Source organism: Narcine bancroftii, chromosome 6 (assembly GCF_036971445.1).
Source record: "Narcine bancroftii isolate sNarBan1 chromosome 6, sNarBan1.hap1, whole genome shotgun sequence".
Taxonomy (NCBI): Eukaryota; Metazoa; Chordata; class Chondrichthyes; order Torpediniformes; family Narcinidae; genus Narcine; species Narcine bancroftii.
Window position 1 is genome coordinate 62,078,008 of NC_091474.1, and position 17,951 is coordinate 62,095,958.

A 17,951-nucleotide genomic window follows, 5' to 3' on the forward strand; every position below is an offset into this window, starting at 1 on the left:
AAAATTGCTCCTCGTGTCCCTTTTAAGTCTTCACTCTCTCACCTTAAATCCTTGCCGTTCAGCTTTCATTGCTTAATTTGTCCTCGGGTCTCTGGATTATGGCGATTTAACGACTGCACCACCACCATCGTGACATCTTTCCTCTTATTGAAATTGGGTGGCACAGTTGGGATAGCAGTTTGTGCAACACATTTACAGCGTCAGAGATTAGGACCGGGGTTTGAATCCTGTGCTGTCTGTAAGGAGCTTGAAAATTCTCCCTGTGTCTGTGTGAGTTTTACCTGGGGGCTCCGGTTTCCTCCCACCGTTTGAAACATACTGGGGCTTGTAGGTGAATTGGGTGTAAATTGGCAGCACAGACTCGTGGGCCGAAATGGCCTGTTACCGTGTGGTATGTCTAATTTTTTTTAAAAATGACGTAAGACAGAAAAACAGGTAATAAATATAAAGGGATAAATAAATATTTACAGCTGCAGTTAGTGCAAAAAAAGTGATGCTTCGATTGTATTTGGAAACTGAAACGAAACTCTGCACAGCACCTGGTAAATGGCAAACCCAATGGTCTGCAGCACCGCACCCTCCTTCCGCAGTTTGCGTCTGTTTTTCTGCATGAGAGCCACCACCACGGTGCATTCATTTTTGCCATCCTCCTGCTCCTCGTCCTCTTCCAGTAGCTTTATCTTGTACTGGGGGTTGATCCAGAAAGTCTCTGCAACCAAATCAGGCACACACTTCAGTCCCCATTATAAAAGGAAATACTCCGACATCCACCTTTATTCCACAGGACTCATTAATCCAAACTGATAACTCACTTGTCCAAACCAAAACATGGATCATTCACCTTCAGCACCTGGTTCATGAATGCAAAGGGCGACCAGGCACCAACAGAACTCTGTGAAACGCAAAAGTCTGCAGACACTGTGATTGGAGTAAAAACACAAAATATATTGCCGACATCTCAGACCTGAGCTGATTCCTTGAAGAAGGGCTCAGCCCCGAGACGTCGGCAATATATCTTTGTCTTCTATGGACGCTGAAAAGACCAGCTGAGTTCCTCCAGTATTTCAGTGTGTTTTTACCAACAGAACCTCATGCTGTTCTGAATTTTTTCCGATAGTGCTGTCAGTGTTTGTAATGTGAGAGGATCAAGGGCCAGCTAACCTCACATGAGATCTTTAAATACCACCCAAAAACCACCAGACAATCTGATCTTTTTTCTAAATATTGCTAACCCATGAACAGATGAAAGTTCAAAGTTACACTGAAGTATTGATAAATCTGGGCAAAAAGTTGCTTTCTGCATCCCTCCAACCATCTGAGATATCTGCACACTTTCAATTCTAGCGGCTAAGCCTAGGATCTGGAAATCCATCCTTAAACCCTCCAACTACCCTCTGGTCACTTAGTTAATGTTAAATCCTACCACTTGGACAAAATTTTGTGATACCAGACTTAAATTCGCCTTTCTGTGGTTCTATTTTGTACTTTGCCTAATTATGAAGTGCATTGGGACTATTCACTGCACCATGGGCATTATATAAATGTACATTATTTCTGTGTGGGTTCTGTGGGAGATGACAACTGAAATGAAGTCTGACATAAATGTGTTGTTTGATGATGAACTTGAAGGTGGATCTCCCCTATCGCTTTCATTTACCAACAGAAACTACTTCTATCAGTTTTCTTAAAATTGGTACTTGCTGACTTTCTCCCCACTCCCGATGTGTCAATGGGGTAAATGGGTTATTTTAAATTTAAACTTAGACACATAGCACAGTACAGGCCATTTCGGCCCACAAACTGTGTCGCCCAATTATACCCAATTAACGTTTTACACCCAATTAACTTACTCCATCGGTATCCTTCGAACGGTGGGAGGAAACTGGAACCCCTGGGGAAACCCATGCAGACATGGGGAGAACATGCAAACTCCTTACAGACAGCCTGGGATTCGAACCCCAGTTCCAATCGCTGGTGCTGTAAAGGTGTTGCACTAACCGCTACAACAACCGTGCTGCTCAAATTTAGACATTCAGCACGGTAACAGGCCATTTCAGCCCACAAGCCCATGCCATCCAATTACACCCAATTAACCTACTCTCCCTGGTACATTTCAAACAGTGGGAGGAAACCAGAGCCTCCAGGGAAAACCTATGCAAATATGGTGAGAACGTACCAACTCCTTACAGACAGCATGGGATTCAAAATCCAATCCCGTGGCGCCAACCACAACACCCCCTAACCGCTCTGCCAACCACACTGCTCCCTGATTTTGACTGGGTGTTAACTGCATCACTGATGTGAGCCTCGCAGGCTGAGCCAATATTTAATTGCCCATTCCTAATTAGCCTTGAGAAGGTGGTGAGGAGCTGCCTTCTCGAACCAATGCAGTACTTGAGGTGCGGGTCGACCCACAGTGCTGTCACAAAGGGAATTCCAGGATTTATTCCAAAACTGGGATGCTGTGTGGCTTAGAAGTGGTGCTCTCCATGCTTTAGCTGCCTTGGTCCTTCCAGCTGTCTGCAGAGTCTGTGCATCCTGCGGATGATACACTCTACAGCTGCTGTGTGCCAGTGTCAGTGGCAGAGGGAGAGGATGGTTGTGGATTTGGAGCTGGGGCTATCAAATGGGCTGCAATGTCCTGCATGGTATAGAGTTTCTTCAATAGTTCACAATTCATTGTCATAGAATAGTCTTGCAGGGAAACAGGCCCTTCAGCCAAATGGGTCCTTGACCACCCAGTTGTCTACCCAAGCTAGTCCCATTTGCCTGCATATGGCTCACATCCTTCTAAACCCACGGTTTTCAAACTGCCCCCCCAAACTCACATTCCACCTTAAGTAATCCCTATGCCATGGGTGCTCTGTGATTAGTAAGGGATTACTTAAGGTGGGATGTGAGTGGAAAGAAAAAGGTTGAAAACCAGTTTTAATTGTCCCTAATTGACTCGTTATGTGCACGGTTTCATAACTCCAAAGGAAATGGACCAATGACAAATTTTTCTCAAACAAAATATTTCAGTAACATTTGGGTCTAGAACATTTGGGAAAGGTTCTCAACCTTTCTTTCCTATTCAGATACCACCTTAAGTAATCCCCTCCATGTGCCTGTCCAAATATCTTTTGAACATTACAATGGCAGCCACCATGGGATGGGTACAATTATAATTCACAGAACACATGGATTTCTTAGTATGAATGTGTGAACCAGTCGGTATCCACCTTTAAAATAAATGCTTTAAAACATTGCCAGACACAATCAGTTGAGCAGAATCAGTGGGAGAGAAAGAATGACTGGTGTTTTGGGCTGAAACCCTTTATCAAGACAGGGGTTGTTTTAAACATTGTCTTGTTTCCAGAGCAATGGCCCATCAGAAAGCTGCAGTAAAGGCTGCCATGGAAATGAGGGATAATGTGGGAAATGGTGGGGAGGAGCAAATATCATCAATATGTGTAACTACAAGGCTTAGTGATTACGTATCTGCACCGTGCATTACGTAGAAAGCAGCAAAAGAAACATGATGGGAAATCCAACAACTGAGATAGGCTGAACAACAAGCTCCAAGGCTGGTAGGTGCAGAGGGTTATAGACTGAAGGATAGAGGACTCCTTATTCCTGAATCAACAATCTACGGCAAGATTTGCTCCCTTTTTTTGTTGAATATAGATCATATCTTTAAAATCCAATTTATTTCAGACAAACCAAGAAAGGACATACACGGTGAATGGTAGGGCACTGAGGAGTGTGGTAGAACAGAGGGATCTGGGAATACAGATACAGAATTCCCTGAGAGTGGCGTCACAGGTGGAAAGGGGTGTAAAGAGAGCTTTTGGTACATTAGCCTTCATAAATCACAGTATTGAGTATAGGAGTTGGGATGGTATGGTAAAATTGTATAAGACATTGATGAGACCAAATTTGGAGAATTATGTGCAGTTTTGGTCACCTAACTACAGGAAAGATATCAATAAGATAGAAAGAGTACAGAGAAGATTTACTAGAATGTTGTCTGGAGTTACAAGGAAAGGTTAAACAGGTTAAGACTTTATTCCCTGGAGTGTAGAAGAATGAGGGGTGATTTGATAGAGGGATTGAAAATTATGAGGGGGATAGACAGAGTAAATGTAGATGGGCTTTTTTCCACTGAGGGTAGGTGAGATAAAAACCAGAGGACGTGGGTTAAGGGGTAAAGTTTAGGGGAACACGAAGGGGAACTTTTTCACACAGAGAATGGTGGAAGTGTGGAACGAGCTGCCATCTGAGGTGGTAAATGCGGGCTCGATTTTAACATTTATGAAGAATTTGGACAGGTACATGGATGGGAGAGATATGGAGGGATATGGACTGGATGCAGGTCAGTGGTTGAGGCAAAAATAATGGTTTGGCACAGACTAGAAGGGCTGAAGGGGCCTGTTTCTGTGCTGCAGAGTTCTATAGTTTTAATTGCATGAATGGAAGCTGTAAACCCATTGAGATATGTCAGGCAACCTGTAATGTTATCAGGATAGAGCTCAATCCCATTTCCCAATGCACAATGGATATAAATAAAAGCATGATTGCAGGAATAAAAACCACATCTATTATTCGTAAATACAAAAAGGCAATTATACATCTCACTTCCAGGCATGTGTAATTCAATAAAAACACACCAAAGTCCTGAAGGAACTCTCTCAACGTCCTGGGGAGACAAAGATCCATTGCCCAAATTTCAGGCCTGACCCCTTCTTCAACGAATAAGCAGAATGAGCAAAATAACAGGAAGTCTCTAAATGGAGACAGCGCCGGCCGGGGGAGGCGTCCAGACCAACAAAAGAGGTTAATTGGATTTGATAAGGGGAAGGGTTAGAATGTCTGCGCGAAAGGAGATAGGGAAGGGAGAGACAGAGCTAGGGGAAGGCGAAGGGGTGAAGAAGTTGGGGGGGGGTGGGCGGCGGAATTAACAAAAGCCAGGGAAGTCAATATTACTGCTGTCCAGTTGCAAGGTGCCCAGACGGAAGATGAGGGGTTGATCGTCCAAATTGCAGGTGGTCTCAATCTGGCAGTGCATGAGAGCATGGACAGCCATGTCGGCAAGGGAATGGGATGGGGAATTGAAATGGGTGGCCACTGGGAGATCCACACTATTGCGGTGCTCAATAAAGCCATCTCCCAGTCTCTCTGATTTTCTTCAACTACTATTCATTGTGAACATTACCTAGGAAATTCCTGCACCCTCCTGCTGTGCAGCCTTTGATCCAGATCCCTTCAAAACAAGTCACATCCCACTTGTGACTGGTATTGTTGCTTAACGAGTCAGGTGTAAGATTGCAGACTTCCACTTTGCTGAAATGTCTCTTGAAATCATCAAACGCCATCCTACAGAAAACAGAGAAATAAATAAGTGAATGTGGGAGTTGTAGAGGGCAGGGGTGCCTCAACTGGAGGTTGGTAAAGCTAATTCAACACAAGTTTTTTGAAGGCAAGGTTGACAGATGCTTGTAAGGCTACGCAGGGGAGAGATTGAAATCGCAAATATTTTTTAAAGAACAATTACCATTACCAAACAGCCTCCATCCACACCAATGTTACAGGTCTTTGAAGTAAATGGTAGAGTGGAAAAATAAATCACATTGAAACAATGAGAACACAGGAAGAGGCAAGGAGAGGTCCCATGGAGGCTGCAGGCTGCTGGAATCTGCAGTCAAGGGGCTCGGACTGGGCTGCGGGCTACTGGAGACTGGCTCAAAACTGGCTGAAGAAGTACTGGCTTTTGGAACTGGGATGCGAGGGGATGCCGAGGGCGCTTTAGGGTTCCTAATCATATCAGAGTTTGGGATCTGGAGCTTGGGTTGCCGATGGTTTGGACTGAACTCTGTGTGGCTGCGGAGGCTGTGGGAGCACTGGATGTGAATCCACAGACACTCGATGACTCTGGGGGGTGGGGGGAATAACGACGACTTTCCTTTGTTTCTCTTTCTTTGACTGTAAGAGGCACTTCAGGCAATTTCTGCTGATGGTGAATCTGTCTGCTTTGCAGCAGGCAAAAGGCAGTTTCATGTAATATGACACTGTTTTTATTACATAACAATAAATTGAATCTTGAATCTTGAGAATGGCTTTCATTTTTCATCTACAGGGCACTTCTTGAATAGGAAATTATCAAATTATTCCAATTGGAGTCTAAGTTTTACACAAGACTATTTCAAATGCATGTTCTATGTGGGGGAAAAGCAGAAACGGCACAACAGGAAGTAGTCTTTGCTCTGTTGTGTTAGTTCTCTGGAGGTTCTCCAATCCAATGCTTCCATTGATGTGGTGATAAGAGGGGTTAATCAAGAAAGTCTGCAGATGCTGGGATTGAGTGCCACATGCAAATACGCTGGATAAACTTAAGGCTCACACGGCATCCGTAGGAAGTAAGGAGTAACCAATGCTTTTGGCATGAGCCCTCTGTCAGGATTCAGGAAAAACAGGTAGACGCTCAAATAAAAAGGAGGGGGGAGGGGAAAGGAGGGTAGGAGCACAGGTTTATGGGTAAGAGGTAATAAATAGGTGGATACAGGGACGGGACTAGAAAAGAAAGAAGCTGAGGTGATGGGGAGAGGGCAGAGGGTTAAAAAGGGTCACTCTGAGAGGTGAAGGAAGGGAGGAGTGTGGGGAGCTGGAGAAAAGGATTAGGGAAAAAGAGAGATTGGGAGAGGGGAAATTGGAGAAATCGGTTAATGCCATCTAGTTGGAGACTCTGCCCAGATGGAATATCAGGTGTTGTTCCTCCAATTTGTCAGCGACCTCAGTTTGAAAGTGCATGAGGCCAGTCAGACATGTCTTTGTGGCAATGGAGTGTTGAATTAAAATGGTTGGCCACTGGGAGGTCCTTGCTTTTGCAACGGACAGAGCAAAGGTGCTGAATGAAAGAGTCATGGAGGGAAATTCCTTCTCCTTGTATTGCAGTCATCCTCTTCAAACACAGCGTACAGGCAGGCCCTTTGGCCCACTCTCACCATCAAGAATCCATCTACAATGATCCCATTTGGTATGTAGCCTTCTTTGCTTTGGTGATTCAAATGCTCGTCCAGAGGCATCTTAACTGCAAGGACCCGCAGTCACTTCTCAAGTAGTGGGTCCAAACTCCAACCATCCTCGGGGTGAAGATATTTCTTCGATTCCCATGAAACCTCATACTCCTCACCTTAAACCTGTGCCCTCTGGTCTTTGGCACCACTTTACTGATTCCGTACCAAGGAAGCCACGTGTACACAAAGCCACGTTATCTGCATACACATCAAGAAACACGGGCTCCCGCAGGGTGCTTGCACTGTCACCTAGCATAGATAATTCCAGGAACCCTCTATTATATGGGCCACAGGTCACCTTCTACTTTCTACATTCAAAGGTCCCATCAAGCCCACTAGGGAATGTATCCCCTGATGGGACATGATTGAGACGTCTTTAAGTGGAAAGGAGAAAGTCGATCATCAAAGGATAAGGGGAAAGTTATGAAGAGAGACTGTGTATCACCTGCCACAGGAAGTGGTTGAGGTGAGTTCATTAGATATATTCAAAAAGGAGTTGGATGTGGCCCTTTTGGCTAAAGCAATCAATGATTGTATGGGGATCGTCCAAAGGAGGAATAAGGCTCTGAGGATGAATGGTCAGCCATAATTGTATTGAGCAGTGGAGCAAGCTCAAAGGAATCCTGCAGGAGGGCAAGGTGCAAGGGAACAGGCAGCATCCACTCCCCCATCACCCTTTCTGTCAGTTCAACGGGCATTCTTATGAATGAACTCTTTATTGGCCTAAATATCACCTCTACATGGCAGGGAGCACTTGATGGCACAGTGGAGCAATGCTGCCTCACAGCTCCAGTGGCCCAGCTTCAGTCCTGACCCCCGATGCTGCCTGGGTGGAGATTGCAAGTTCAAGTTCTCCTTGTCATGGCATGGATTTCCTTGGCAGCCCCAGTCTTCCCCCCACCACCCCCCGCGCCACAGTACTAGGATGTGTGGGGTTAATAAGTTAACTGGCGACTGTAAATTGTCTCATGTGCAAGCAAGTGGAAGAATCCGAGGGGAGTCAATAGGGAGGTGAGAATAAAATGGGATCAGTGCAGGATTCGTACAAATGGATGGACGATGGTTAATGCAGACTCTGTGGACAAGGGGCACAATGTCTGTGCTGCATCATGCCATGACTTGATCAATCAACTTTGCTAGTTTCTGAGGAGGCTGAAACGGGCCCTTTTATATCATAAACTTTGGTATACTTTACCAAAACTCGCCGTCATCTTTGGAGATCACGTTTAGCCTGCGGTAATCAGTGGCATCCACTGCCTTCCATTCAGGAGAGCTGGAAAGAAGAAGGGAACGTTATACCCTCTTTGTAGCAAGGGGCTGTAAAGTTCCTAAACTAGAGAATTGGTGTCTGTCTGAATTGGGCATGAGCTGAAATGCAGTTCGACTTAACGGTTTCTCATCTCTGCCTCCCCTCCAGAGGACCATTGTCCTGCTGAGAAACTGCCCCATGAAACATCGGTCTTGGGTGGACTGATCCCATGTTCATTGTGAATTTCAGTGGGATTTCATCTGCTCAATACACCCCCTGGATCCATGACAGCAGCAGTGGCTGTGTGGCCGGGCTTTTGGGGGCAGCTCTGGTGAGGAATTTCTTGCCCAGATCCCCATACAAAGCAAGTGCGCATTCAGCGCCCAAGCACATTGCTGTCGAGCGGGAAAGAGAGGCAAAAAAATCTGTTCATTTTTTAAATTTTGAATTTTAAATTTCAACGTACAGCGCAGTAACAGACCTTTTCAGCCCACAAGCCCGTGCCACCCAATTTACACCCAATTGACCTACAACCCCCGGTATATTTCATGCATAAAGACAAAAAAAAGCGTGTGAATTTGCATGGCCATGAACTGAGACAATCTAGAGCAATGAGTCCAATAACACCGATTGGGAAAGGTCAAACTGGCTGAGTTTTATTCCCACTCTCCTGCAGGAGTAACCTACAAGGGGAATTTAAGATGATAGATGTGATTCTTAGGGTTCATGTAAAGAAAACATTTCTACCTCTGGGGGCAGGCTACAAATAATTTATAAATAGATAATCATCGCTCGTAAATCAAGTGAAGAACTCGGGTTTAATCTTCCACATAGAGAGAGCGATGAGAATGTGGGAGTCACTGAGGTGAATCCAAGGATGACTCAAGACTGGCAGGATGGGTGGGAGGAGGTTCACAGAGACACAGAGGCAGAGCCTGTGCTCTGCCTTCCATGTACTCTCTCCAGTTGCGAGATTCCTGATGATTAAAGATGGCAGCAGATTATTTGATGAATTGGACTGTACTACAGTGATATAATTGCTCCTTTCTTCCCCATCACCTACTCATCACTCCAGGGTCCATTCCATTCCACTTGGCCCCAGGGATTCCGGACACGGATCATCAGCACTGGTCGACCTCTGTAGTTTACCTTCGAAAGAGAAATGCAAGGAAGCCATTGCTTATTTATATTCAGTCATAAACAAGACTAAGAGCTCATTTTAAAAAAAATTATTTATAAATATATATAGGCTTTTAGAGATATAGCACGGTAACAGACCCGACCAGGCCATGAGCCCATGCTACTCATCTTTGGAATGAGGGAGGAAGACCCAGCACCTGAAGGAAACAACGGGGAGAACATGCAAACTTCTTACAGACAGTGGTGGGTCACCGGTGCTGTAATATCATTGCGTTAGCTTCTAATACTACAAGCAAGGAATGACGATGAATAAAAGCACAGTTGAGTGAAGGGTTCAGAAACAGTGGAGTCTTTTCCAAACCTCTTCTACGCTGTATCTGGAATTGCAGGGGAGACTATCGGGGAACAGACTAGGGGTGTTAAACCCTCACTCGAGTTTAGTGCGACCCTCCACCCCCCCGAGACAGTGGGTTACTGAATTACTATTTCTCAATGGAAATGTTTTTTTTAAAAGCATAGAAAAGGTAAACAGCCCATTTTTTTTTTGCCCCAGGGTAGGGAAATATAAAACTTGAAGGCATAGATTTAAGATGAGAGGGGAAAGATTTAGAGGGCCTTCATACAGAGGGTGGTTGGTTTGAAGAAGGAGCTGCCAGAGGAAGTGGTAAATTGTGCACAGTTTGTTTTTTTGTGGTAATTCTGCCCCACCCACAGGAAAAAGAATCTCAGGGCTGTATGCAATGTCGTGTGTGTACTCTGACAACAAATCTAAAATCTGAAATCTAAAGGCAGGGACAATTATAACATTTAAGAGTCATTTACACAGGTACATGGATGGGAAAGGTTTATGGGCTGAGCTTGGGCAAATGGGGTGAGCTGGCTGGCATGGGTAAGATGGGCTGAAGGGTCTGTTTCAGAGTTGTAGAGCTCTATGATTCTGAGCAGGAGGTGGACTATTCTGAGTCTACGTCCATCTCAGAACTTGAATATGGTAGACCCCAAATCCATTCCCTGGAATAAGCCCCAGTGATAGGGGAGCTCCCCAGGTCAACCTCTCAGGTGTGAACTCCATTGTTCAGGAAATTTCTTGCTCCATCACTGGAAATTAAACAAGGTTTCCCAAGATTCCTCTCTATCCTAAGCCACATAACTCAGACAGATCGCAGGATGAGAGTGGACAGCCAGCACCTTTATCCCGGGGCATCAATAGCCAATAGTATTGGATCTCTGTTTAAAGGTGTTATGGCCCTTGGACAATTTTATTTTTGACTGAGGACAGGAATGAACCCACTGCGGGGGATTTGACAGATACTAGGAGCTGTAATAAGACTGGGCTACCACTAGGGAACTTTGACAGCTGACAAAGCACGGAACCACATGCTGGAAGTCCGTGGGCTTGAAGGACAGCGAACCTGTGGCTGTTAACCTCTCTCCACCACCAATGGGAAGAGCTGGAGGCAGCGCTGGGCAGTTAAAAATCCCCAGCATGCTAGTTTTGAAGGACTGGAGTGCAGGCAGTCAGACAGCCAGTCTGACTGTGCATGCTCACCCAGCAGCTTCAGCAAGCCACATGCTGAGTTGCTTTGTTCACGAGTGCTAGCACTGCCACCTGGAGCTGTATGTCAGTGGCTCACCCAGTAGTTTCAGTGGAAAAAGGAAGACTGAGCTATTTTGTCCATGAATTGTTCTGACAGCAGTTTGGGGTACTCTGATGCGCAGTGTGCGTGGGACTGACCAGAGCCTCTCCCATCCCCTTTTAAGTGAAGGACTTTGTGTGGCAGGAATCACGGGACCACTCAAGCCAGACTATTCAAAGGAGAAGTCTTGCATGACAGAAGATCACTTGTTAACCCTAAAAAGGACTTTGGCGGCATGAACCTCATGTGGTGACCAGGAGGTCATTGTGAAGATTCCTGAGTAAAGGATGGTTGTAGCCACCATATTTGAACCTTGAGCCAGTCTCGTGTTCCCTTAATGGGGTTGCAAGTCTATCGGGACCACAGTCACCTGGATACAGCCTCAAACTAAAAGACCAGTGGGCAAGGAAACAAATAATCCCAAGCCTGGAGACCAGATCCATGAGCTGTTCCTTCTTGACTGACAGACTTGACGTGATTTATGTGGGGGTTTTGTTTTGGGAATTTTGGTTATTTTTGGGGCATTTCAGCCTGGACTGTAATGGTCTGGGTTTTCTTCCACATATACTGTGTAATAGTTTGTTGTTTATATTGAGTTGCTATTAAGGCTGGTGTTCGGGTGTTATGTTTATTGGGTTAATTCTATTATTGTTAGCTGGTTAATAAATCTTGTGTTAAACTTAACCCATTTGTTTATGTGCCTCCAAATTGCTGCTGGGGAGTGTTACAAAGGTGAGTGGAGGAAAGTTTAGGGGAGATGTCAGAGGTAGAGGTTTCTGCACAAGAGAGTGCTGGGTGCCTGGCAATGTATTGCCAGGGGGTAGTGGTGGTAGACACTGGTACAAATGGGACATCAAGAAGACTCTTACATGGATGTGAGAAAAATGGAGGGTTATAGGTGAGGGAGAGAAGAGTTAGATTGTTGTGGAGTAAGTTTACATAGGTCACCACAACATCGTGGGCCAAAGGGCCTGTACTGTGCTGTAATGTTCTGTGATTCTATTCCAGATTCTAGGCTATAATGAGTCCAAAGAAATTCCCAAAGCCATTCCTGGGAAACCTTCAGGGAAATTGATGGATCAGAGCCTTACAAACCAGAGAAATTCCTGAATTAATTCCTGATGGAGCCAGAAAGGCCATGGAAATCCCTGGTCTGAAGCACGTCCAGGGAGATCCCTGATCTGTCTTTTGGTCCCAACTAATGAGAGTGTGAAGGTCCCTGGGACTAAGGGTGGGACATAGATGAAGATTCCAGTGATCTTGGGATCCTTTTCAATCAACTAGAAAGGCACATGAATATAGAATTGGTTCAGGTACCAGTGTCAGGTGGGAATGATCAGTGCTGTCAGATATCGCTTACTGGACAGTAACTCAGCAGCACCCAGTACCAAGGCCAGCATCTGTACCCTGATACTCATGGGTGCCAGTCTCATGATCCCAGACTGCAGCAAGAATGAGGATCAACATGAACGGAGTAACAAAGGCCAAACAGTGACCAATACAATGGATATTCCAGGCTGGATGCCCCATTATTGGAATATTTTATTTTTGATTTTCCAAAGACTCACGCAAATCCAATAAACAAAATATTACATTCTCTTTCCATGTAATATGATTTATAGAGTCCTTATTTTCCCCTCCTTACACCCTCCCTTCCCTATTCCTTAAATTATAAAAATACCAAAATATAAAAATACAAACAGGTCGACTACCTCTTATCCAAAATGCCTGGGACCAGAAGTGTTTTGGATTTTGGAGTACCATTTTAAAAATGCACTCATTCATTCAGACTTAAAGATACATGTATTCACATTACAGTGCAAATATTTACACTCTATAATCCACTACTTAAATCCACTATATTCCCTTCACCAATCGGGATTTCTGAACTCTGTTACGTATTATGTATTACTTTATGGGACCATGGACAAAAAAAATTCGGATTTTGGATCATTTCGGATTTCAGGTATTCAGATAAGGGGTACTCAACCTGTACTAGGCAAAGGAGTGAACAATACATACAACTCACTAATTCACTTCAGTGAGTCAAATTTGCCAATGTATCGAACAAGAGACTCCTGTAAGGAGTTCATACATTCTCCCCGTGTCTGTGTGGGATTTCCCCGGGGGCTCCAGTTTCTTCCCACCCGTTCATTGGGTGTAAATTGTAAACAAGTCCCTCTGTTCTACCGCACTCCTCAGTGCCCTACCATTCACCATGCATGTCCTTTCTTGGTTTGTCCTTTTAAATTGCAACACCTTACATTTATCTGCATTAAATTCCATCTGCCGTTAGGTGTAAATTGGGCGGTACGGGCTCGTGGCCTGTTACCGTGCTGCATGTCCAAATTCTAAAAAATTTAAGAACTTACCTGGTCAACACCAGTAATGGAATATGCATGACCTTTGATGAGTCCTGTCTGGGTCCGAGCTTCTGTCTCAGCCACGCTCGTAATCTACAAGGTTAAGAAGACTGCGCTTTAAAGGTAAAGGTTCCATGATTGTCACATAATACTACATTTAGAATGTAACATACATGAAATTCTTTATCTTTTGTCCACTGTAAGGCAGACAAAAAGTCACTACTTTGTCCAAAGCCCCTCACAAAAACCTACAGCACCTGGTGTTCCTCGGCTGTCTCCCCTCCAAGTATTGACCAGTCCAGTGCCTGCTTAGCTTCCAAGATGAGACAATCCCAGGTGTAATCAGGCAATTACGTACCTTAACAGCATGAATAATTTTGTCTGTCACTGTACCTTTAGACTCATTGACTTTTGACCAATTTTCTGCTTCACCTTTGTAGATCCTGATACCTAGTGATCCAGTATCTCAACCTTGAATACACTCGACACCCATCACTTTCCAGAGAGAAGATTTCCCAAGATTTATAACCCCTCTCAGAAGAGGAGTTTCTCTTCTCAACCCAAATAGCTGACTGCTGGACTTGAGGCCAAGCCCCAGCCCATTCCTCGACCTTCCATCCAAGGATGACAAGTCTCAAGCCATCTGCATTGTCAATCAGAATCTTGAATGGCTCAGTGAGATCACTACTCATTATTCTAATATCTAGAGCAGGGGTGTCAAACTCAAATTCACGGAGGGCCAAAATTAAAAACTTGGACTAAGTCGAGGGCCGAACTAAATACTTATTGAAAATTTTCAACAACATCTGCATGTTTTCTCTTCTTTCAACATATGTAATGTTAAACTTTTTCTTATTAAAATAAATGTTTAATAATAGTTTTGGATAAACTCTTTCCAGAAGCATTAACAAATGAGAAATAAAATATTCAATAAATAATATTTCTCTATAGAGGATTTGTCAAATGTTGCTAGTGTGCTGTCGAATAGTAAAATCTGAGGGCTATTGAGAATGTGGGAGAATAACATGATTCCTGAAACAATCAAATGGGTGACTGATTGTGGGCATGAACTCGAGCAGGGTTATCTGCCATGCCCTTTTTCCAATGGTACAGATATCCTTTGATTTACACACTTTTCAAGTTTTATGCCTAATGAGCTTGTATCCAGGTGCAGGACCATTTTTAACCAGGAATATATTTATCACTGTGACATGAAACTATTGGAAGATCGTTTTATCCTGAGATTAAAGTTCATAATACTTACTCAGGCCTGTGTGTGGGAGGGCGGGGTTTGCAGGCGATCAAGTTGGACAATGACAGTGCGGGGGCATCGGCTCTCGCTCCAGGGCGGCAACTCGGCGGATCAGCGGCCCCGTCACCGTGAGTCACGGGTCGGCCTGCGGCCGGGAGGGGGAGAGGGCAATGGTCCTGGCGAGGTCAGGCCCGAGGCCTCCGGTTCCGGGCGCTGGGAAGTGGCCTTGGCTTCCCCCGACACCGGCCAGGCCGCGCTGCGGTGGGGGGGCGGGCGGGGGGACACAACAGTGCGGGGGCATCGGCTCTCGCTTCAGGGCGGCATCTCGGGGGATCAGCGGCCCCGTCACCGTGAGTCGCAGGTCGGCCTGCGGCAGGGAGGGGGAGTGGGCAATGGTCCTGGCGAGGTCAAGCCCAAGGCCTCTGGTTCCGGGCGCTGGGAAGCAGCCTTGGCTTCCCCTGACACCAGCCAGGCCCCAAAACCAGAGTCCACGGTGAGACCCTGCAACGTAAACAGAGGAGGTGGGGGCGATTAGCAGGATGACGCCAACGCATTCTGGGATTTGTTATATTACTGTGCATGCCCTATACTGCGCGGCGGCCAGTGGGCCACCTCTAATACATTTTTGAAACGATCTTGCGGGCCAAATATAATTTGGCCCGTGGGCCAGAGTTTGACATGTGTGATCTAGAGGGTCCAGCTCACCCTTACTCAATCTCTCCTCACAGGACAAACCCTTCATCCCTGGAATCAATCTCGTGAATCCATGTTGTGGTGATTTCAAACCAGGATGATCTTTTTTGAGTTATAGAGCCCAAAACCTTGCTCAGATGTATTCTCTCCAGAATCCAGAATCAAGACTTCTTGATTAGTCATCGAATCCCTGACAAAATGAAGAAAATCCCAAAAAGGGAGGATGCTGAAATTCTGAGCAAAGAGGAGCTGGAGGGAACTCAGTGGGTCAAGCAGCATCCGTGGAGAGAAAAGGAGACTCAATGCTATCAGGCCAGGGCCCTTTCTTGAGTCCCAGACCCTGGTCTTAAAAAACAGTCCTGGCCCAAAATATTAAGTGCCCATCCTTTGTCTGTCTTTAACATATAGGGTCTTACCGCATATTGTGATCACATTGATCCTGACCTAATTGACCCATTGAGCGGGTTTGCTAATTTCTATGAATTTAGTCTCCTTCCTGACAATTCTAAGCTTATTGGGAGCCAGCAGATCACACTATGGGTTTAGGAACACCACTAGATTCCAAAGCCAAATCCCAGCGAAGTCCAGCCTCTGGTGGTCATAATGGGAACATCATAACCGATATATATGTGGCTGCTTTGGAAATGGGGCGGCCCGGTTGGCCTAGCAGTTAGCACATTGCCATTTCGGCACCAACGACTGGGAATAGGGTTCGAATCCCACACTGTCTGTAAGGAGCTTGCACATTCTCCTTGTGTCAGCGTGGCTTTTCCCCGGGGGCTCCAGTTTCATCCCACCATTCAAAATGTGCTACGGGTGTAATTGGGAGGCCAAAATGGCCTGTTACTGTTCTGTATGTCTAAATAGTTTTTAAAAAATTGTAATGAAATTGGCAGGATTTAGTTGATGATGGCTTGTGGCTGGATGGAAACGTGATGGTTTAAATACGGGGAGTTTCAGTGGCGGGCACTACATTAGACAGGGTTTTTTTGTCATTTCAAATGTATACTTTATTCATGGGACACCTCTTTCTCTACCTTAATTGTTTAATACACTCTTTTACAATATGTCAATGTCTTTCATTTTTCTTAATAGAGTCATGAAATTTGACAGAACAGAAACAGGCCAACTTGTCCATGCTGACCAAGCTCTCTACCCAAGGTTTGCCCCATAGGCCTCTAAATCTTTCCTACCCACATATCTGTCGACATTTCACTTAAACATTACAATCCTACTTACCTCTCCCATTTCCTCTGGCAGCTTGTTCCATGCACCCACCACCTTCTGTGTGAGTAAAGTGCCCTCTCATATCCCCTATAAATCTTTCTCTTTTTACCTGAAATCTATGTTTTCTAGTTTTAGATTCCCCGAACCTGGGGAAATAGACAATGACTTGTTTACATTAAGCCAAACACAATCTGCTGGAGGAACTCAGGGAGATAAAGAACAGTGGACATTTCAAGCCGATCCTCTTTATTGAGGCTGTGGAAAGGTCAGAGGCCAGTGTAAAGAGAGCAGGGTGGGATGAATGGGATGGGGGCCCTATGTGGGATTGGTGAACTAGACCGAGGTGAAACATGACAGTCAATGGCAGTAGATTAAAGGGGGAGAGAGAGGCAAGAAAATCCATGGAGGCGGGTGGAGGAGGATGAGCCAAACAGAGTGGAATGGGTGATGAAAAGACAAAGGTTTCCAGTGCTGGAAGACAGGTGACGTAAAGAGAGACGAGATGGAATCGGGGTGGAAGATTAATATAGTGGAGATTTGGAGATGGAGGGGAATGGAACCAAAGAGGAAGGGAGACAAGAATGGGTGGGGGGGGGTGGCTGGGTGTAAGTGAATGGAAAAGGGTTTAAAGTGAACATCTTCTTAGCAAATGCACAGTCCACAAAGATGTGGGGGACTGTCTCCTCTCCGTTGCAGTCATCTCAGGGACAACGTGCATTAGGGGTGATATTCCAGTCAAGCAGGATCTGACCAGGAAGACTCTTCTCTCTGCCCACCAGACCAGGTCCTGGTGCTTGATCATGAGCACGAACAGTGAGGCATTCCACCAGATGACCTGGACAGTCTGCTCAGGGAACCACACTAGATTATCCACCAAGTCCTTGCCCCTCAGTGTCTGCAGGATGTTCTGTGCTGTCGACTCCTCAGACAGTAACTTTGTTTATTCCTAAATAAGCTTTTTTCACAACAAATCAAATCTATAGAGTGCAAAGTATTTTTCCTGTTCGTATTTATTTGTACGTTGTAGTGTTAACCATTTATAGCACCTTTGTCACCAATATATCCTCAGAAGCTCTTGAACGCAGCTCACTGGTGTGATAGTACAGATCTATCACCAATGACAAAAGGCAAAGGAGGAAAAACCCAACACCCAACCCCAACCAACCAATTTTCCCCTGCAGCCGCTGCAACCGTGTCTGCCTGTCCCGCATCGGACTTGTCAGCCACAAACGAGCCTGCAGCTGACGTGGACTTTTACCCCCTCCATAAATCTTCGTCCGCGAAGCCAAGCCAAAGAGAGAGAAAGAGATCACCAATGTATATAGTGTATATAGTTAC

At 45.3% G+C, this 17,951-nt stretch overlaps 1 protein-coding gene across 1 annotated transcript in view; it reads right to left on the reverse strand.

Moving 5' to 3' along the window:
- capn9 (calpain 9) overlaps positions 1-17,951 on the reverse strand; it is an 80,082-nt gene that overhangs the window by 20,455 nt on the left and 41,676 nt on the right. The window contains exons 6-10 of the mRNA XM_069885047.1: positions 13,451-13,534; positions 9,365-9,450; positions 8,248-8,325; positions 5,195-5,355; positions 540-709 (exon numbers count right to left, since the gene is read on the reverse strand). Of these exons, the coding sequence (XP_069741148.1) occupies positions 540-709; positions 5,195-5,355; positions 8,248-8,325; positions 9,365-9,450; positions 13,451-13,534 (579 nt within the window). The remainder of the gene's footprint in view (positions 1-539; positions 710-5,194; positions 5,356-8,247; positions 8,326-9,364; positions 9,451-13,450; positions 13,535-17,951) is intronic.